The sequence below is a fragment of the Engystomops pustulosus genome, chromosome 1 (assembly GCF_040894005.1).
Source record: "Engystomops pustulosus chromosome 1, aEngPut4.maternal, whole genome shotgun sequence".
Lineage (NCBI taxonomy): Eukaryota > Metazoa > Chordata > Amphibia > Anura > Leptodactylidae > Engystomops > Engystomops pustulosus.
This window is the reverse complement of record NC_092411.1, coordinates 120,870,860-120,894,002: the sequence shown is the minus strand read 5'-3', so window position 1 is coordinate 120,894,002 and position 23,143 is coordinate 120,870,860. Positions and strand designations below refer to the sequence as shown.

The following is a 23,143-nucleotide window of genomic DNA, read 5'->3' as shown; positions in this document are numbered from 1 at the left end:
ATTACTTTGTAATATCTTTTGTCTGTATATATACCTCCTCATCTGTATATCTTGAGGCTATATAAATAAATATTTCTAATTACTGTTATTAGAAAACATCTTCACTGACTTATATAGTTGATTCAGTAGTTGAAATTGGAGTAAAACCAATAGAAACAATAATGGATTTCGACTATCTATATCCTAATATGCTAGATATTTCCCTTCCCCATAGCCCCCACAAATGCCCACTAAAAAAGATCAACAGGCTTAAACGTCCAAGAAATCCATTTTTTACACTATTCTATGGTTTTACAGCAATCGAGGCAATGCTTACCTGGATTATAATCTCATATACATAAAAATGTGTATGCTGTTATTATACGCTGTCAGTTCTATTTGGCTATAATGTGTCTTATATTGACATCAATTACAAAAAAATGAGAAACTGACTTTATATCCACACATGAGAGCTTGTATTATTTCAAGACTCAGATCAGTTTGGAATAAAGTTGGAATAAAACATTCCCTAAGTTTCCTTTTTATTGCCACCATTTACCTGATCACTATTAGAAATGAAATGGGAGTTTTTTAGGAGGGCTTGTTGAAGATTTCCACATCACAGAGAGAATCAGTATAGCTCCAGTGGGGCAGTTATTGGGCCTGCTGTTTGACTAAATGCTTAAAGTGTAAGTAAATCTTTGAAACTGTATTTTTATTTCACAAACAAATAGAGCAGAAGATGACAGTCAACTTTGTAATATACTTTATTAAGTAAAGAACCTTCTCTGTGCCCTGTTTCTACTTTTCTTCCTGCAATGAGCAGTGTATGCGAAAGCCTTCTGAGGTCCGTCCACTTCAGACATATAAGGAAGCTAATGATTAACTCTTACCATACCTAGAGAATATATCCCTTGATGTATGAGCTGTCTGAATAGACTATCCAGTGATAGTCTGCAAAGAGTTAAGTCTGTAGACACTTTATTTTTCTCTAAGTTGTCCCTGGAAAACAGGACAGAAATCTGATTTCCACAAACTTAAATGAGGGAGAATGGCAGGGGAAAAAGAAGGGCACAGGAACATATTTCTTTAATAAAGCAAATAGCTAATGTTTATAATCTGCACTATTGATTTATGCATTTCTTTCAATATTATAGATACACTTTACAGTTCTAAAACTCTGTCCATACAATAATAGAGTCTATCATCTAGTCCTTTTATTGTCCCAGAATACCTTTATTCTTTTTCCCTAATTATTAAGTATCTTTGACGTGCGTAGAATATTCAGGCATGTCTACTGTGTAAATAAAGTTTTGAGTTGTGTTTAAAAAATAAAAGTCACTGTATAAATATCAATCTCCTTACATGCTTGCTTTTGGATTCAACAGGGGAATTTATTAATGTTTCTGTATCTGTTTTTTGTTGGCAGTCCCAGGTTTTTTATTTTGCGTCTATTCCAAAATTGCACCTGTTTTGTTAGTGACACTAAATCCTTAAGCCCTTTTTAATTTTGTCTCTCAGTTGAAAAGCAACTTTTGTTTCCAACACTTCTCCCGTACTTCTAGTTTCCAAACACCTATTTTTGGCGCAAATTTAGACCAGCAAAAAGCACGTTTATCAACTTCTAAAAATCTTCATAATTGTGGAGTGTCATTTCTGATGCCCATTTTTTTTTATTAGGGTATACCAAACACATTAGAGGAAATCTTCCATCAAAATCAAGCGTGGATTAAACACTCATAGATCCAAACATTGTGGGGCATTTATTATTTGCCTTGTGCCAGTATTTTCAGGGCTTCCTGTTCACCAGTGAGATTAGATCAGGCAGAGGAGAAGGGGAGTGGCGAGCAGGAGCGGAGGGGTGGGTAAGATAGTCTTACAGCCTGTGAATCAGCAGCAAGGAGGGGTTCTGGGAACTGCACCAGTAGCCCTTATACTCATTAGCATAAATTTAAAAGTATATTTTGGATGGAAGGAGGCCTTGGATAACAAATATAAGAAGATTACCACACTCACAGAGACTGGATCTATGAGTAAGTGCCTCTGATATATCCATGCTTTGATTGTATGATTGTAGATAAGGCCATAGGCCACAATGTAAAATCACATTGCAACAGTACTAAAGTCAAACACCTGAAAACAGACCTTGTGCCACAAATTAATAAATTCGCCCCAATATCAATCTGATATTGGTTCAGGGAATTCAATACAATCATCATTACCATGTATTTAGATCTAGCTAAAAGTTTATATTTTTTAACTATAACGAAATACATGGTAACAATGATTTTATATATTATATAAAGTTATAAGTTATATTATCTAGAGATACATTATTTTCCTAAATACATTTTTTGGGAGAAATTCATGAACTAGTTTATACATACATTATATTAAGAAGAATATATATATATATATATCTATATACACTCACCGGCCACTTTATTAGGTACACCATGCTAGTAACGGGTTGGACCCCTTTTGCCTTCAGAACTGCATCAATTCTTCGTGGCATAGATTCAACAAGGTGCTGGAAGCATTCCTCAGAGATTTTGGTCCATATTGACATGATGGCATCACACAGTTGCCACAGATTTGTAAGCTGCACATCCATGATGCGAATCTCCCGTTCCACCACATCCCAAAGATGCTCTATTGGATTGAGATCTGGTGACTGTGGAGGCCATTTGAGTACAGTGAACTCATTGTCATGTTCAAGAAACCAGTCTGAGATGATTCCAGCTTTATGACATGGCCTATTATCCTGCTGAAAGTAGCCATCAGATGTTGGGTACATTGTGGTCATAAAGGGATGGACATGGTCAGCAACAATACTCAGGTAGGCTGTGGCGTTGCAACGATGCTCAATTGGTACCAAGGGGCCCAAAGAGTGCCAAGAAAATATTCCCCACACCATGACACCACCACCACCAGCCTGAACCGTTGATACAAGGCAGGATGCATCAATGCTTTCATGTTGTTGACGCCAAATTCTGACCCTACCATCCGAATGTCGCAGCAGAAATCGAGACTCATCAGACTAGGCAATGTTTTTCCAATCTTCTACTGTCCAATTTCGATGAGCTTGTGCAAATTGTAGCCTCAGTTTCCTGTTCTTAGCTGAAAGGAGTGGCACCCGGTATGGTCTTCTGCTGCTGTAGCCCATCTGCCTCAAAGTTCGACGTACTGTGCGTTCAGAGATGCTCTTCTGCCTACCTTGGTTGTAACGGGTGGCGATTTGAGTCACTGTTGCCTTTCTATCAGCTCGAACCAGTCTGCCCATTCTCCTCTGACCTCTGGCATCAACAAGGCATTTTCGCCCACAGAACTACCGCTCACTGGATGTTTTTTTCTTTTTCGGACCATTCTCTGTAAACCCTAGAGATGGTTGTGCGTGAAAATCCCAGTAGATCAGCAGTTTCTGAAATACTCAGACCAGCCCTTCTGGCACCAACAACCATGCCACGTTCAAAGGCACTCAAATCACCTTTCTTCCCCATACTGATGCTCGGTTTGAACTGCAGGAGATTGTCTTGACCATGTCTACATGCCTAAATGCACTGAGTTGCCGCCATGTGATTGGCTGATTAGAAATTCAGTGTTAACGAGCAGTTGGACAGGTGTACCTAATAAAGTGGACGGTGAGTGTATATAATGTAGCTGTTAGATTATATTTTATATGTGATAATCCTTATTTAACATTTTTTTTATTTTATTGTAATAAACAATATGACTGCATTTAAATCTGCGAACCATCCTTTATGGTGCCCACAATTTTAGACTCTGTTTAAATATGTTTTAAACTGAAATGTTTAGTCTGGAATACCGTAGTTAAAATAGGAAATGCCACTTGATATTCTATTCAAGAACCTGGGGACTGCCTGTATCATTAGGTTTGATGATGAAATGGGTGCTTTTATATATTTCATACAGGATGAGCATCAGATATTGTATGTGTGACTAACAACTACAAATTCTCCACAGGAAAGCATTTATATAAAACACTTAAATACTGAATAAATAAATAGTTTTACTATATCTTAATAGCGCATGGCATTGTGCCTGTGCATTGTTCTATCAGTGTGCCTTTGTTTGCGGAACTAATTTTGATGTTATCATTAAAAAAAGGATTGAGTAGTTTCTGCTAATTATTATACAGATAATGTCTGTACGGTCTGAGGATGGAAATACCTGTAATTAACTATTGCCATGTAAAAATCCTAATTAGTCCTTTAAGAATTTAAATATAACCAAAAGATTCATTAGCCGTCACTGAAGAACAACCAGAAAGATCCACTAAGAACAATTGGGCACATTTACTTGGGAAACTGCACTAAAAGTGCTCTGTCTGTGTACAATGCTGGGTGCGCCAGATTCATTAACCCCTAGGCGCACCAGGACGTTATAGTACGTCCCCGGGGCTAGATGCTTAGCGCACGGGGACGTTCTATAACGTCCTGCTTCTGGCACCGGCTCACGAACGGAGCCGGTACCAGAAGAATCGGCTGTCAGCTGTCTAGTACAGCTGACAGCCTGCGCTAACACCCGCGATCAGAGCCGGCTCCGATCGCGGGTGTTAACCCCTTACACGCCGCGGTCAAACATGACCGCGGCGTATAAGGGTGTTTGCGCTGTGGATCGGATCCCCCATGCCGCTTACCGGGGGATCCGATCCACTTCTGGGCAGCTCCGAGGACTGGCATGTGCCCCGGAGTTGCCCGGTTTCCATGGCAGTCAGACCCCTTCCGGGTCTGACTGTAAACTGTCTGAGCATGCGCAAGCTTGCTCAGACAGTTTACACTGCTCTACAATAAAATAGTATTGTAGAGCAGTGTATTGAACTTAAACCAGTGATCAGAGCATCACTGGTTCAAGTTCAAGTATGTATAAGTAAAAAAAATGCAAAAACACTGAACACTAAACATTATAATAAATAAAAAATAAATACATAAAAATATAAGCCCCTAAAATGTCACTTTCCCATAAAAACACTTAATAAAGTATAAAAAACACAAAAACACAAAAAACCCCGCATATTTGGTATTGCTGCATCCGTAACAATCTGTATAATAAAACAGAATCGTTACTGGACCCGCACGGTACACGCCGTAGAAAAGAAAATGCAAAAACGTTCCGAAAAAAGATAATTTTTAATTAATACCCTATAAAAAAATGCTCTAAAAAGTAATTTAAAAAATGTTATGCACTCCAAAATAAGCCCACTAAAAAGAACAACTCTTCTCGCAAAAAATAAGCCCCTAACTAGATTTGTCAGCCGAAAAATAAAAAAGTTATGCATATGAAAAGATGATGATGCTAAAATGAACAAGATTTTCTCCAAATTGGTTTTTATTCAGTACAATTGAATAAAATACACAAAACCCCCACATATTTGGTATCGCTGCATCCGTAACAATCTGCATAATAAAACAGAATCGTTATTAGATCCGCAAAGTTAACCCCGTAAAAAACAAAACAAAAAAAAGCTCCAGAAAAAAGATAATTTTCAATTAATACCCTATAAAAATGCTCTAAAAAGGGATTTAAAAAATGTTATGCACTCTAAAATAAGACCACTAAAAAGAACAATCCTTCTCGCAAAAAATAAGCCCTTAAACAGATTTGTGAGGCGAAAAATAAAAAAGTTATGCATATGAAAGACGGTGATGCTAAAAGTAACAACATTTTTGCCAAATTACTTTTTATGCACTAAAAATGGGAAAAAAATAAAAAATCTATATAAATGAGGTCTTTTTGTAATCGTGGCGACCCATAGAATAAAAATAATATACTATTTTTATGGTATGGTAAACAGCCAAAAAATACCCCCCATAAAAATCTTCCTGAAAAGTGATGATTTTCATTTCCTGCACCAACAAAGAGTTAATAAAATCTCACCAATTAGCCTATAGATTCCCCCAAATTACGTACCAGAAAAGTGCATCTCATGTGGCAAAAGAAATAAGCCCCTATAGGTCCACATTAAAAAAAGAAAAAAATTATAGCCTGTACAATGTGACATAGCAAATCTGCTCTGGATGGTGCCTCCTTCCCTTCTATGCCCGGCCGTGCGCCCATACAGCTGGTTACCAGCACATATGGGGGATCCGTGTACTCGGGAGAAATTGGGTAACAAACTTTGTGGAGCCTTTATTCATTTAATCCATTGTAAATGTTTAATTTTCCACCCAAAATGAGTGTATTGTGAAAAAATATTACAATTTGCAGACTGCACCTCCATTTTGTTTTAACCCCTATAAAACACGTAAAGCGTTAACAAACTTCTTAAAAGTGGTTTTTCATACGTTGAGGTGTGTAGTTTCCACAATGGGGTATTTTACGAGTCCCACTATTATTTAGGCCTCTCAGTGTCAATTAGAAGTTGAGCAGGTCCATCTAAATACAGGTTTTGGTGATTTTACAAAAAATTTGAAAAATGATACCTAAATTCTGAGCCTCATAACATTCTAGTAAAATATGTGGAATCTTAAAAAACCATGCCAACATAAAGCAGACATTTGGGAAATGTAAGTTATGAATTTATTTGGGAGCTATGACTATCTGCATCAAAAGTAGAGAATTTAGAACGTTGAAAATAAAGAATTTTTCCAAATTTTTGCCAAATTTAGTTTTTTTTCATAACTAAGCACAAAAGATATCATCCAAATTTTTAAACTAATTTGAAGTACAATGTGTCACGAGAAAACAATCTCAAAATCCCCTGGATATCTCATAGCGTTCCAAAACTATAACCACTTATAGTGACACAGGTCAGATTTGAAGAATGGGGCTGCGTCCTTAAGGCCAAAATAGGCTGTGTCCCCTAGGGGTTAAGAACATGCGCCGGAAATCATGAATCTGTCGCTTCCCTGCCCTGGCCCGACAGAGTTCACCAACTTTTTTTTGGTGCGCCTTTAACATTTTCTGTTTACTTTTTTAATGGGGGGTTTTAGGTGCTTGTGAAAACTTTGTAAATTTTTATATAATAAAATGTAGACTTTTGGATTGATATCATGTTTTGATCCATTTATTTGCATGGGTTGTAATAGTAGCGTACACTTGGTTATAGGTATTTGTAGGTATTTATTTTTTTATTTTTAGTATTTAAAACATAACTGAAAATTCTTGATAAAAAAGTACCCACATTCATTAAAGCCCCTGGACAAGTTTTTTTGGTCTGACTTTGCACTTTCTTTTCTGTGCAAACTGCTTGCACTTGTATCTATAAAGTGTGCTGCTCCATACCCGATTATGTTGCACGCCCTATGTTTAAGTTGGTGCACTCTTTCAGGGCACTGCAGGGTGCATCAGATTCAAGAAGAACATTCACCACAATTTATGAATCTGGCTCTAGTTTGCACTGTTTTTGATAAATGTGGGCCAATGTATTAATTTAAATGCAAATATTCAAAATTGATGCCACATAAATGAAAAGAAAGTTATACCTAGAATAATCTTGCCACATCTAGGATATATTTATGTAAGGGGCCCAAGGCTCCCCCTTTCTTTGTGGAACATACTTTGACCAAGCCTGCGTAAATCTGCGAAAACAGGTACTGTAGTGGAATCACTGAAGAATGTTCAGATGCAGATTTTCATCAACGATTTTAAATGCATCTGCAACTAGATATAAAAAATGCTGTTTTCTTGAGTGGCTTTTCCGTAACACGGCGGCACACGGTGGCGCCGGGGAGAGGAGGAGGAGATGAGCACCACTCACCTCCGCCGTCTCCATAGAGACACATGGGGCACAGTGCCGTATTCTGGGGAAAGATAGGACATGTCCTATCTTTCTCCCGGCTACAGAACAGACTGGTGGCGACCGTGTGTGGCACTGTACCACTTTCGTATGGCGCCGTGCACCCATTGCCGTCTATGGAGCGATGTATATATGCCGTATATATGACGGCTGTATATACGTCCTCCATATGGCAGTGTGAATGTAGCCTAATACAGACAGAATAGTGTAGCATTTTGCAATACCCTATTCAGTATAAGCAGAAGCTCATTGCTCGATCTGTATTAAATCTCTGCATCTTACCTCATCTGTTTTCTAAGTTTCTCATATACATCACTCAATTGAAAATGGAGGCAGCATGTCCCTTGACCACATGGTTAAACAAGTGAATGCTGGGATACCAATACTAAGAGGCTAATGCTGAGTCTGTCTAGACCCAGCACAGCACAGAAAGTGACAAATGTCTCTATTACTGCGACCCTCTTCATCTGTATCTGGGGCTATAGTGCAACTCCAGTTGCAGTAGAAAAGTAAAAGGAAAAAAAAGAACAAAAAAAGGCCCCAAAGGTCTATTCTTCCCTTTGATGGTCAGAAACTAAAAAGTAAAAAAGAAAAAATATTCTCCAAAAATGTGTACCCACCTCCGGTCAATAACGTCACCCTGTAATAGACATGTGATATATGAAAATTACTGGCATAAAGTGGCAAAAACTATTATATTGTCTGTAACACTTAAAGCTATAGACCTAAATTGTCTTTTTTTATTTTATCAGCTAAAGCTTTTCTTAAGCCAAAAGTAAAAATTTTAACCAAAATAATTACTTAAAAATTCTATAATTTTATTAGAAAAAAACCTCAAAAAACTTTATGCTAGCCCCCAGAAAAGGTTCAGCTGTTAAAAGAACACGTGCAGAAAACGTAAAATTGTTTCAGGTTCTGAAGGTGCAAATTACCCTGGTCCTGAACAAGTTAATTTGCGGACAACCCCTTTAAAAATGGCAATGTGTTCACCTGAGGATCTGCATTATTTTTAGCAGAAGTTGTGTTGTTTAAAAATGTTTGAAAAACAGCAGAGACAGCCTGGCCTTTTGTTTTTTTCTTCTGATACATCACTGTGTGTGTTGTTTATTGAAATTACATTTCATTTTTCTAGTTGGTCAAAAATAAAAGCAAGCAACTGGAAGCATGTTTGAATAACCACAAAGGATTTTTATCAAACTCCAGTACCGCTAAGAAAAATCATTCTGTGTTAACATAAACCACTAATCTTGGTCTTTTGTCATTTATTTACACATTGATGAAAGCAAGCCCTAAACTTAACTATAAGTTATATTATGTCATCGGCATTGAAAACAATTGCCTACCTAGACTGGGAGAATCAGATAGTTCCCACTGTGTCCTGCTTTTGTATTGGCACTTGGCACCTACAATTTCAGATGATAAAATTGTGCCTTTACAACTTTTAAACTCTCAGATTTTTTTTTTGTTTATATAACATTTGTATGACCTCTTTATTGGATTAACTAGAATGTTACATAAATAAAATAACACAAGCCAACATTAGATAAAATGTGGTTTTGAACATGCCTTTTTAATTAAAGTGCTGTAAAAGGTTTTACATTCAGAGACTATTTGTCCCTGCACGCATTGCTGGAACTTTCCCTAAGTCCAATGCTTTTGGAGGTACTTTCCTGATGTGACATTTTCTAACGTCTTTATATCATCTGTTAGGTGTTTTATTGGGTGTAAAAAATGGAATAGATGGAAGATAAAATGTACACAAAGCGAACTGAAAATCAAATCAGAAGAGAAATTTGAAGAGCATTGGATTTTGGCGTGCTAGAGGGTGCCAGTGCAGAAGATTTCTGGCGCACGTTCTGCATGAATCTGGCTCTCGACTGCCCCGACAGACTACACCACTTTTTTATGCACCTTTAACATAGGGTGTGCTACACAATTCAGACACAAAATAAAAAAGTTATTCATCTGAAAAGATGGTCATGCTAAAATGTAAAAGATTGTCTCCAAATAAGTTTTTATTCAGTAAAATTGAATAAAATACACAAAACCCCCACATATTTGGTATGAATGTGTCCGTGACAATCTGTATAATAAAACAAAATCATTACTGGACCCGCACAGTGAACCCTGTAAAAAAAAAAATTCTGAAAAAAAGTACATTTTTAATCAATACTCTTTAAAAATGCTCAGAAAAGTGTGTTAAAAAATGTTGCTTGCTCCAAAATAAGACCATTAAAAAGAACAATTCTTCTCACAAAAATAAGCCCTTTACCAGATTTGTCAGCCAAAAAATAAAAAAAAGTTATGATACGGTGATACTAAAATTAACAACATTTTCTCCGAATTAGTTTTTATTCAGGAAAATTGGGAAATAATTTAAAATATCCATATAAAATAGGTATTTTCGTAATAGTGATGACCCCTAGAATAAAAATAACCAAAAGAAAAACATTTTACCAAAAATTAATGATTTTCATTTTCTCCACCTACAAATAGTTAATAAAATGTTTTTCAATTAGCTATAGATGCCCCAAAATTATGTAACGGAAAAGTGCATCTCATGTTGCAAAACATAAGCCCCTATATGTTGACGTTAAAAAAATATATATATATATATAGACTGTACAATTTGTCAATGTAAATCTGCTCTTGATGTTGCTCCGTCCATACCATGCATGGCCGTGCACCGTACACCAGTTTTACCACCACATATGAGTTATCAGTGTACTCGGGAAAAATTGGGTATCAAACTTTGTGGAGCTTTTTGTCATTTAATCCATTGCAATCCAATGTATTGGAACAATTAAAATAAGATCAGAATAATACACAGGCCGATGAGTGTAGGGGAGTTCTTATCATTGCCTCCTGTACCCTGTAATGGGCTGTCAAGCAAACTAATTTATTATTTTTTTTGCCTGACAGCCCAGTAGCACCTACATGACAATTACAGGGAACCTGTCATGGTCATTTGGGACACTAAAGGTCTGGACTGGAGTCAAAATTTCCTTAATTGCCTTATACTGTTGCTGTCCAGGGTCACATTTATACACTTATTTTTTCCCAGGTCTGTGTGTTGGTTCAGTGCAGCTGATTTATTTCACCCTGGCTTCAGTGTGCATGCACCAGACCCCAAGCATATAGAGTGCAGCCATAATGTATTTTCCTGGCTTTACTTACCAAGCCAAATGGGGCCCATCGATCAGTGGTTGGAGGGGCCCTCTCTGATAACTATGATTATTGGTTATCACAGAGGAGGTTTTCATACAGAAATTAATTAGCAAACATGAGGAGTAACAGGAAGACTTGAGTCCTGCAGTTGGCAGATCATCTGACCCGACTTTCCTGCCAGGAACCTACAAGGGTAAGTACAATACGTGTGTGCCTACCCAGGAAGTCAATGTTTGTATAATAGCCTGTCAGAAAATGCTCAATTTTAGTTTTATTTTATACCTTTATAACATGAAGCCATGGGCTAAAAACCTGGAACTGGTTTATCCTTGTCTTCACTATTGATAAAATCTTTTTTTCTTTTTTTGAAAAAACAAACAATTGTCTCAAATGAAGTGAATTATCTTTAATTATGTGACTTCAATATGCATTCTGCTAAAAATCAAACAAACAGAGAAGACGACGTTTTCACAAACATACAACATAGCTCAAATACCAGCTGCTTGTGTCTTCTAATGGACATCTTTAACTGTTTATTTTTCCTTATACAACTCTTTAATTTATGTAAACAGATTTCACTCATGTCAAAAGATACAAAACATAAGCACTTTTTTTCCTATAAAACCTAGCTTATGTTTTATCTAGATAAACAAAAATAAAACATGCATTTGGCCAAAAAAAAGAAAAGAAAAAAGCAATTATGATGGTTAATCATTGTACTGATTTTAGTTTGACAGAAAAAAATGTGGTAAATCTAATCCAGATTAAATAACATAAGGCAACGTGAGGTGTTGGAAAACACCTTGATATCCAGAGATTTTGCGTCGGTGGGTCTTATAAAAAACTGTCAGAAAGATAATATCATCTGCTTGTTGTGCTCTTCTTTAGCAGATCTGTTCTGACAATAGAAAAAGTTTTTTTGACAAAGCAAAATATGTATTTTTATCATCAATTGAGAGTCTATAAGGATTTTAGTAATAGATCTGCTAGTTTTAGTTATACTCAAAAGTGAAATAAAATAATTATACTAAAAATTGGCTGGAGTTACTGAAGTAATTTAGAATAATTATTTGTTAATATGAAAATAATACAGTATAACAAAAATGTAGCATTTTGCTTTATAAATAAAAATCCATGGAATACATACAGACTGTCCCCTACTTAAAAACACCTGATTTACAGACGACCCCTAGTTAGAAACGGACCACTGGATGTTGGTAATTTGCTGTACTTTAGCCTTAGACTACAATAAACAGCTGTAACAGCTATCAAAGGTGTCTAAAATTAGGCTTTATTGTTAATCCTGATTCTTATGACAATCAAACATTTTTAAAAATCCAATTGCCACAGAGACCAAAAGATTTTTGGCTGTGGTTACAAATATAAAATATACAGTTTCGACTTGCATACAAATTCAACTTAGGAACAAACCTAAAAAACCTATCTTGTACATAACCCGGGGACTGCCTGTAAGGTAAAGCAATATGCTTTACCTTAATATACTGATAGAATTGTACCATTCTTTTGTGTAATTTGTGGGATTTATCAACACTATGTCAATTATGACATACTATTTCTTAATATTTCTAAATGCAGCACTAGATTGTAGTTCTGGTAGTGTACAGCTTCACTTAAAGTTGGTGTTTTCTGCACAATATACTGAATGAATGCCAAATGTTTCTGTCAAATAACAAACTGGCATAATTATCCCCATATAATCAACCTTTAGTTAGCAAGGGCTCACATACTCTAGTAATATGCCATCCCTGGCTGTGTTGTAAAAACCATGATGTAAAGTCCATCAATAGTATCCTCAATATTGCCATTAAGCTTTAAAAAAATATATATCAGGCTATATGCACACAGCTGTGTGATATGCCATTATCTGGCTTCATAATTTTTGTCCACCATGATAGTCAACGGAATCCAGATGCGGTGCAGTCAGCACATTGGGGGTGATTCTTTTTTATTTCTGCTCCAATTTTTGAGCAGTCGTTGCACATTTCTCTGCAACTTTTTTATATAAGCACCACAACTCGTGGTACCCAGCTTTTGGATGGATTCACTTTATTTATCTAAGGAATCTAGCGGTAAGAAGCAGGACAACCAACTTTGCAGCTCTTTTGCATAAAAATATTCGACGTTTTAACAAAAAGTTGCATCCTCCACACAGACAGGCAGCAAAAACAGACTAACAGGCACAGTAACAGACTACGAAATAAGACAAAAAAGGAACTATACTGTCAGGGAAAATAGAGAGAGAAAAGATAAATCTCCCCCCATTGTGTCTTACCGCACTGTGTCCGAGCTGGGCGGCATTGACGCAAAAGATGGAACAGGTCCTATTCCTGGCCTGATTTGCAGTGTGGCTGCTCAGATTCCTATGGAGAGGGGAGAGGTTAGCACTCATGCTTCCTCTTTCCTCCTGGCCTGCAGCTCTTGAGAAACACATTTACAGAGAAGCTTTTTAACCAGTTGCAGCTATATTATAATATATACAACTATATTACTACAGTGGGGGTAATAAGCATTTGATCCCAGGTTGATTTTGCGAGTTTTACCACCTACAAAGAGCGGAGAGTTTTTTTTATTGTAGGTACACTTGGACTGTGAGAGACAGAATCTAAAAATCATCCAGAAAATTACATTGTATGATTTTTAATAATGAATTTAGTCTCCAGACCTGAACTCAATCAGTGTACATACACTGAAATAGAATAAGTTATGATGGTCAGAAATTAACGTTACAGGGAAATACATTTTTTGTCATGTTTTAAAATGTTTCTTTTTAAAGGTGTAAAGATATAACAAAGGTATATAAACCCATGATCGGATTTTGGCGCAATCGCGTCGACTTTCGTCCAACACAAACGGGGGCGTGGCTGTCGGACAACCCAACTGATTCGGACTAAGCGCAGGATTTAAAATTAAAATTGTATGGCAAGACATGCACTTATATACACCGGGAAGAAGAAGGTGAACTCCGGGGGACCTCGTCAGGGAAGCAACTCATGCAGGATATCGGGCGACCGATCTTAGTGAATCGCGCCGGACTTCATCCTCGTTGGACAACTCACCTCATGTGCCCCAGTGTGTTAATTTAAGAGTGCTTTTGATTGTCCGATACCTTTGGAGACAGGAATGCCATTAGGCCTTCTTCAGGAGTAAGAATATTTTTCATGGGTTGCTGGTTGTAATAAGGTAGGGAATCACAGCTCTATAGCTTTCAGCTTGCTTTATGAGTGCTCAATATAGCTGTACTAAGTGACACTTGGCGGTTCTCTCAGCACTTAGAGCCAAATAAATGGGAATGATAAAGTTGGCATTTTATAAAGAACTGTTTGCTGAGATTTCTGAGGTTTATTTAGGCTCTCAACACACCTTAATGCCAGATGTTCAGCTTCAACATACACAGCATTAATTGACATGGTTTGTTGGAATAGATGAAGTCATGTTTATTAAAAGGTGAGGCTTTTTTGGGTTATAATCTGGCAATAATTGTTTCATACAGCTGCCATAGTTTAGTGTTAGGAAGGATTTAGTGCATCAGTTTTGAAGAAGCATAGCAATATTTATGTTTTCATAAATGCCTACATAATAATAAATATCTACATAAATTAAATTGTGATTTATATGCCATTTTATGTGTTTTAGTGTACCACCTCGGACAATCCATTTTTATTACAAAAACTCATCCATGGAAAAATTAACAGAGCAGTTAGGACAGCTTTCAATAAACTGTAATCTGCAAAAGTATTGGTCCTATAGTTCAAAAATTAAGGTTAAGGGTTAAATGTAGAAACCCTTAAGATGAGCAGGGGATCAACATCCTCTCATTTATCCACACCATATTGGAATAGTAAAGGAAGGGTGGTCAGGGGGCTGTCTAGCTAGGTATCAAATAAAATAGCCACTGATTGAACCTTTATATGACAATAGAGAACAGTAGTGAGGAGTAGGAATAAGGAAATGATTAAAGGGATGTGTATTTTAACATACATTTTAATGCAGTATGAAAACAGAAATGAATTATGAAAAAGGCAGAAATTATGGAAAGTGGTGGTGAAATATAATAATGTTGCTTTATTTATGTTTCATTGGTATCTCTTTAAAGATATGATGTAAAAGAAAACCTGTTCAGTTTAGAAACATTACTATTATTACTTGTGGCACTGCGTCTATAGAGAAATGTTTAGATTATGTCGAAAATATATCATGCAAACTGTAGTACTTAAAACAAACATTTCTTTTGATTTGGATAGATTTTCTTCTGTATGTTTAAAGACCCACTTATGTATATCAATCATCATTCACTATCACTAGTGAATCACTATTCACTCAATCAGTAAAATGTTAAATTTCATTTAACTCCTTTATGCCTCAATTCTTACTTGTCTTAAGGAGTTTAAAACGTGTTTTTTTGAAGGATAATTTTTGTGTCAGCTCAATTGTAAAATAAGGAAACTCATTTTATCTGTATAAGAGGAGCAAAGTCACTTGTATGTAAAAAAGATATATTCTTATTTGCAGTTTTATATATTCTTATACGCAGTTTTCATATTGATATATGCAACATTAAGGCATCCAGACCACAACCTGATTGTGTAAGGACTACTTTCTAATGTGTATGGGACAGGGGTATCTTGGGCCCACCAGAGAAAAAGATTCGAAAGGCCCACCATTCACTGTTAATCATTTGATACTTAGCAAGATATAATACTTCCTATGAAGCAGAAAATTTCATATTTCATAATTTCATAACTCAGTATAGTGTATGTGCTCAGTGCATGTGAAAAACATATTTGACATACTGAACAGACAGCCTTATGCTTCATGAACATGTACTGTACGTGTGCATGAAACAGGCAAAAAAACAACAGTTCCATGGTCCCTTGTTTGTGGCCTGTGTGTGTCATCAGAATGTGAGATCTGCATACATGCCCATGACAGTAGAAAGGAATTGACTGAGCTACAAACTCCAAAAAGGAATATTACATGCTCTAAAATTTTTAGTTCTGGCAGTTGGTAGAAGTGCGGGGCTGTGCAATCCACAGACATGGGCATAAAACCATAGAAAAATATGGAGACGCTAGCCGCTGAAAAATGCACAAATTTCACATCAAAGAAGGAAGTTTCAGTTATACTGTTCTATTGTGGGAGCAGAACAATTGATAAAAGAATCCTTACACAAAAGACCAAATGTTAAGTAAGTGTCCTGTTTATGGTGGTCATGTTGAAATGTGTATAAAATACTATAAATACCTATGCACTATACTTCTAATGTATTCATGAACCACTACTGTATTAGCCAAATTGCACAATCTTTTCAGTGCCATTTGGACAAAGCGTTATCCTCTCTCTACACTCTCCCTGCACTAAGTAAGTATAAACCTTTTTTATGGCTTTCACAGACCGCTGTCATATAGAGCAACTCAGATCACTAAACCCCAGGTCCATAAGGATCTGTAGTTGGTTTTGTGTCCAAAATCGACAGGTTCCCTTTAAGGCCAGCTGCAGACAATTGTACATATATAGTAGTATATGTACATGTATATACTCATGTATGTACAAATATATTCTCATAACAGATACATACACACACAACTCTACTTACATGCAATGTATTACATACATGCATCCACATACATGCATTTAATGTGTATAAAAACTCTGGCCCACATTTATCAAAAACAGTGCAAACAGCACTATGTGCTGTTTGCCTGTGAAGTGTGCAGGGTGCGCCAGATTCATCTTTTGTGGCGCCCATTATGCCTGAATCTGGCACTCCCTGCACTGCTCCTACAGAGTGCACCAACTTTTTTTGGTGCACCTTTAACATAGGGTGTGCGACACACTTCTGTCGGACTCTACATGAGAAATGTGTTGCATTGTCTGACAAGCGGCTTTTTTAGTGCAGAATTGTTTGTTGCGGGTATAGTGCAGCTGCAACACAAATGAGTCGCGTGCAACACATATGTGGCACAGACACTTCTTAAATATACTGTATGTGAAAGCAGTTTGCACATAAAAGAACATGTAAAGTCTAAAAGGAAACTGAAGCAGGGGCTTCAGTAAATGTGTCCCTCTGAGTTTATATTAGAAAAACTTTTCACAACTTTGCATACTCCACACATCCAATCCAGCAGGATCAATTACAATCCAGCAGGATAGTTAGGTGTAGCTGAGGCTGGCCAGAGGTTGCAAAGCTTCTAACAATATGTCCCGACTCTGAGTGCAATGTGTGGGGTAGAAAACCTCACAATTTAGTACACAAAACCTCACCCACCTATTCAAGATGACCTCTATGGGGCAGATTTATGAAGCTGTCTGAAAGTCAGAATATTTCTAGTTGCCCATGGCAACCAATTACAGCTCCCCTTTAAAATATTCATGAGAACTGGTAAAATGAAAGCTGAGCTGTAATTGGTTGCCATGGGCAACTAGAAATATTCTGACTTCCAGAAAGCTTGATAAATGTGGCACCTATATGTTAAATTCTTCTTTCCTAGCACTGAAACCCACGCATACCTGCAACCATCTATACTACTTGTACATAACTTAGACATAAATCCCACAATAATTTTAAAACTCAAAATACAGATAGGCCTATTAGCTATAAGATTACTTAACAATAATACCGGTAGTGTAAGGTTCTTTTAAGGCTACAAATAGATTTTTAATATAATTTTTAATAATAATTTTTAAATATTTAATAGATGATTGTAGTGCATGCATAAAAATACACTTGTCAGGTAAAAAATAGAAAAATTGCTAGACACCAAGAAAAAAACAAACAATACATAAACATCATAGTTATATAATAAAATATATAGTTATATAAAATATAGTTATATAATAAAAAGGATAAAAGGAATAACCTTGACTGCTGAGATAGAAGACTTATCTAGGCCATGAGGGTTGGCAAACTGGTGATGTCATCAGAGGGGTATGTTCTGATGACATGCTCATGAATGGGGGATGTTCATGTGCTAATGTGAGCTAACCTGCTCCCCAATGAGGTACATTTTGTAAGTGGATTGTTATTAAAGTGAAGCTGTCACCAGGGACCTCTTTTTCACTAAGGACAGGTTGCAGAAGCCCATCACACCTGCAGTGCAAATCTGCCTTTCTACCTTTTCTAAGCATTTGCATTACAATATAATTGTGTGTTATAACTTACTCTTGCAACCTGACAAAATCCTGGGGTAGTCACAGGGGCTGGACTCTGGTTTGGATGCATTTCAAAAAAAGACATGTGTCTTGTCTGTGGTACTCACTCCTCAAAGCTTAGCCCCCACCTTTGTGCTCCTGTACAGCTCCACCTACTGCTCAGTCTCAGAGGTCACAGCCTGGTGAGATGACATGAGTGGGGGAGGGACAAGCTGTACAGGAGCACAAAGATGGAGGCAGCCTGCAGCCACATGTTGTTTTTTGAAATGCATCCAAACCAAAGCCCAGCCCCTGTGACCACCCCAGGATTTTGTCAGGATGCAAGGTAAGTTATAACACACAATTATATTGTAATGCAAATACAAGGCAGAGAGGCATTTTTGCAGTGCAGGTGTCTTGGGCTTTTAAAATCTGTCTTTAGTGGAAAAGAAGTCCCTTGTGAGAAGTTCCCTTACTCTCCACAGAAAATTGTTACAATGCTGCACCTGCCTCAAATCAGTTGGGGATGCTTTTCTCTACCACCCTATAACAAACTTCTGGGTGTTACCCCTAAAATCGGGATCTATTGGAGTTCTTGGAGAGATATTATCCTGAAATTTGCAATTCTATCCTGTAAGTGGGGGTTTTTGTTTCCACCTTCAATGTTTTACTTTTGGCAGGAACTGACTAAGCAAAATACCCCCTTCTCATACTAACGGACCTTCCTTTTATCCTATGGGGAGGATCTACTTAATCTTGAAGGTGTGAATTGCTATACTGCTAGTATAAGGAGACCCTGGACTAATTCCTAAAGTGTAATCTGGATTTGCAAATTAGGATACGTATTTCATATTTTTGCACTCCACGATGCTTTTGTTCTTTGGAGATAAGTCACTATGACTGTAACTACATATGGACTTTTCATTCTAGCTGTGTGTGTATGAGGGAATAGAGAGTGAAGTAACATGTTTAACAGCTCGTGTGTATGGGTGGCTTTAGTGACTATAGAAGACTTATGTAAGGCTTGTTGAAAGATTCATGACTAAGACTCTTCGATAACATTTGCTTACATTGCCTATAATGTGGTAGAATTTTTTTTATTGAGCTACTTACTTTGTTTTATGGCAGACTATTGATTAAAGCGACCCATCAGTCATGCACCTGATAATATATATTATTTACAAACGAGGATCACCTGTTTTTTCTCCTATTGCGGAATAGCTGTAATAGTTTACATATCTACAGCGCCTAGAGTAAGAAAGTAGGACATACACCATATTCTGATCATTAGTTCAGGCAAGATATATTTAATAATATATTATTAAATATATTACGATCTATTTTTGTTTTTGATTGGAGATTATTTTCTGATTTCTTTTTTCTTATTTTTTTCTGATTTATTTTCTTATGATGATAATAGTGCTGCCATCTTGCCTGAACTCAAGTAACAGCATTTAGACAGCAATTGTTTGAGGTCTCCTATGGAGATATGTTTTGTGCAGAGAAAGACTGTGGATAACGGTGTTATCTCCTATTATTATCCTGTCTGCAATGCAAATGAGATAACCGCGGCATAGAAATTCCATACAAACGTTGGCAACCTTGGTTTATTATTATTATAGTACTGTTTTTATTAAATATAAATAGTTACATGTTTTTTTTCAAATAATACTATAAAATTCCTATAAAGTAAGTTTAACAAAAACACTTGGTTAAAAGATCAGACATTTTCTGCTAACACATCCCTTTTAATAGCTTACCTAGCATAGGTAAAACCGAAGAATAAGAGATGCGGTGTTGTGATTAGAAGGGAATTTGTCATTTTGAGAAAAGTGCATTTGGCCTTTGAAGGAAAGCTATGCATGGCATGTTTTTCCAGAAGTCCTACATTCCTTGCTTAATGAAAAAGCTTCCGTTTTGAATGGGTATTTATATACTGTAATAAATTTATTGTATTCATGCAGTTGCAGCTATATAAATTTAAATCCTTTAGCAATATGTTCTGTGCAAATTTACTGAATTTTCAAATCAATTTTAACAAAATGCTACATAGAAGAATAAGTTCCACAGTTATGTTTAGCAGTTTTTTTATTGCAATATCTTGTGTAACACAGTGGTCCCGAACCGTGGGGCCAAGGCCCAAGACACCTAGTCCAGGCCCACGGCCAAAGAGCTTAAAATAACTAAAAAACCTACTTATCTCCTTACAGCAGGCAGAGGCAGATCTATATGCCCTATTCGCACGCACACACTGGGGCACATTTACTTACCCGGTCCTGTTGCGGTCCCGCGATGCGTTGTCCGTCGAGGATTCGGGTCCTGCACGATTCACTAAGGTCGTGCGTCCAATTTCCTGCTGGTGTTGCTTCTGCGCCGAGGTCCGCCGGAGTTCACCTTCTTCTTTCTGCATGTGAGTGCTTGATCTTGCGACACATTTAGTTTTTTAAATTCCTCGGTTTTTCCAAATTCGTTGGGTTGTCCGGCGGCCACACCCCTAATTTCTGTCGCGTGGAAGCCGGCACCGATGCGCCACAATCCGGCGCAAAACAGAAATATTAGGGGAAACCCCACAGAATCACTGTCCGTGGACCCTTATTTAACTCAGTTCATATTACAAAAAGTAATCACCACAAAAGAACGGAAACTGAACCCATCCTCCAACTTTACTCAACCTGTGCAAGGTGAAAAGAAAAAAAACCTCTAGGGAATTAGTTTCTCCACAAACCAGGTTTATCGCTTTGTCTGATGCTAGATTAAACATAAAGTGAGATATATCGACCTGCATGTCATGGAGTTAATGTTTCAGTTATTAGCCATGTGCCCAAAAGGGCTAATTTAACCCTCTCACCAAGACTCAACTTTTGTTATAAATTATTAAAATGGTCATAGTTCATTTTCCCAATAGTGATTTAAAATTATAAGCTGGGAATAGGTTAGGACTTACACCTGCTATGTACACCCCTGTGTAGTGTGCTGCTAATTAATTCTAATTTCAATTGTAGATTAGCTCTACATAAATTACACCAGACTAGCTTTAACTAACTACAATATTACTAGTAGTTTCTTACTACCTATCTATTTTCAATGCTGGTTAATTAGCCTTCCCCCAGCATATTTCACCACCTAATTTAACATCTTCAGGGGTATAAATTAGGGGCACTATTATAAATATAGGGTATCTATGCTGGCTGATAAATGTGGAAAATTCGTACTCTGCACCTCCCATTAGTTGGCTTCATTTCCATCATAAAGCTGCCCCAAAATTGTGTCACATTAGCATTATTTTTGTTGCACAGACTTTTTGGTGCAAAACCCTATGATTCCTTTATAGTACTATCTGTAAAAGTGCGTAAACACTGTGTAATACCTTAATAAATGTGGCAGACATTTTTGTGTGCAAATTACAACAGAATTCTGATTGATAAATCTGCTCCATTATTTCAAAATAGGGACAGAAATTACATTTCTTCTGACCATTGGTCAGACCTACATGATGTAGATATTCTAGAATAGCTGAGGATATTTCAAGGAAAGTATTGCATTACAACATTTTATTCAGATAAAATATGATAAAAGGTCTATGCGCTATGCTATCTTAAACAATTATTCACCAATACTATACTCAATTGGGGGAATTTATGAAGATTGGCATTTTAAAAACACCAGTCATAAAATTCCCCCTGATGTTTTTGCTATAGTCACTGCCGGTTTGCCAATATGCCCCACCTTCCCCCCAGATGTCCCTCTCCCTGTCCCACCCAAAGTGGTATGCAGGGCAGAAAAAAATTGGAATACTCTCAGGGATTGGGAGATTTTTATGCCTTCTCCATTAGAAAACTAGTGGAGAAGGCATAATAATTCTCCCCCAATGTAAAATGACATTCCATTGTTTTTTACTTAATTGGTTGGTATGTTAATATGTTCTGTGTCTTTTTTTCTCTCTAGGTATACTTTAATACTGAATTCTAATGAGGATCACTGCAATGACCTTGAAGTCTCTCTTAGATGATCAAAATTAAATCCAGAAATCAGGCACCATGAATGGTAGGACATGCAATATGAACCATAGGGCTACTGGCACCCCACAGGGACCTGGAATGATTAGTGGACAGCAGATTCCACCAATTAGAGTACATACAGGTACTCCATGTCCATCTTCTAACAGTGCCACACCCAGTCCTGCCAATGGGCTTTATTTGAAGATGCCTATGGGAGGTGGAGTAGCACCACAGAGCAGCGAGAGCACAATCCATTTGCCTGCTTTAAGTCCTAGGAGACAAGTTGTAACAAATGGGAAACCTATATTTCAAGTGCCACAACCACCTAACCTACAGTCTTCATCTTCAGCCAAGCCAAAGCAACAGGAATTTGGCTCTCCCTTTCCAGCAAACTGTGTAAAAGGTTAGTAGTCATTATTGGTGTGAAGTGTTTTGCAGCTTTTCTTTAGTGTTGTGTTGCATTTTACGGATTAGTACACATAGGTGTTGAGTCAGCTTTGATTTTAATGTTGGTGCTTTTGTGCTTCATGATATTTTTTATTTAGTTTTTTATCCTCTGCTACAATACAAGGTATCTTTAATTTACATGTACTATTCACTGCCAGTCATACAATTAATATGAAACTAGTACTAAGGGAAGCAGCTCTGTGAAGCCCAAACTCTTAAACTCCTTATGGATGGAGGGTTTTTTTGCTCATTTCTCGCCCTTCACCTAACTTTTTAATTTTTCTGTGTACAGAGCTGTGTCAGGGCTTATTATCTACAAAACCAATTTTACTTTTCAGTGTCATTATTTATTCCAAAAAATTCCAAATGTACGTTTGCGTCTCATTCTTGTGGGCACAGTTTTTACAAGTTTCACTGTGCGCTCCAAATAACAACTATGCTTTATTCTTTGATTCAGATACCAAATTTATATAGGTTTTATTGTGTTTTAATACATTTTCAAAAATTAATGTGTATGAAAAAAATAAATACATTTTCGCTATCTTCTGACACTAGTAACTTTTTTATACTATGGTGTACAGAGCTGTGTGAGCTGTCATTTTTTGTGATGTTTTCATTGCTACCATTTGGAGGATTGTACAAT

At 36.9% G+C, this 23,143-nt stretch overlaps 1 protein-coding gene across 1 annotated transcript in view; it reads left to right on the top strand.

The window, feature by feature from the left end:
- The window catches only part of GLIS3 (GLIS family zinc finger 3), a 243,969-nt gene that overhangs the window by 3,563 nt on the left and 217,263 nt on the right, over positions 1–23,143 (top strand). The window contains exon 2 of the mRNA XM_072151809.1: positions 22,001–22,456. Coding sequence (XP_072007910.1) covers positions 22,093–22,456 — 364 coding nt within the window. The 5' untranslated portion in view covers positions 22,001–22,092. The remainder of the gene's footprint in view (positions 1–22,000; positions 22,457–23,143) is intronic.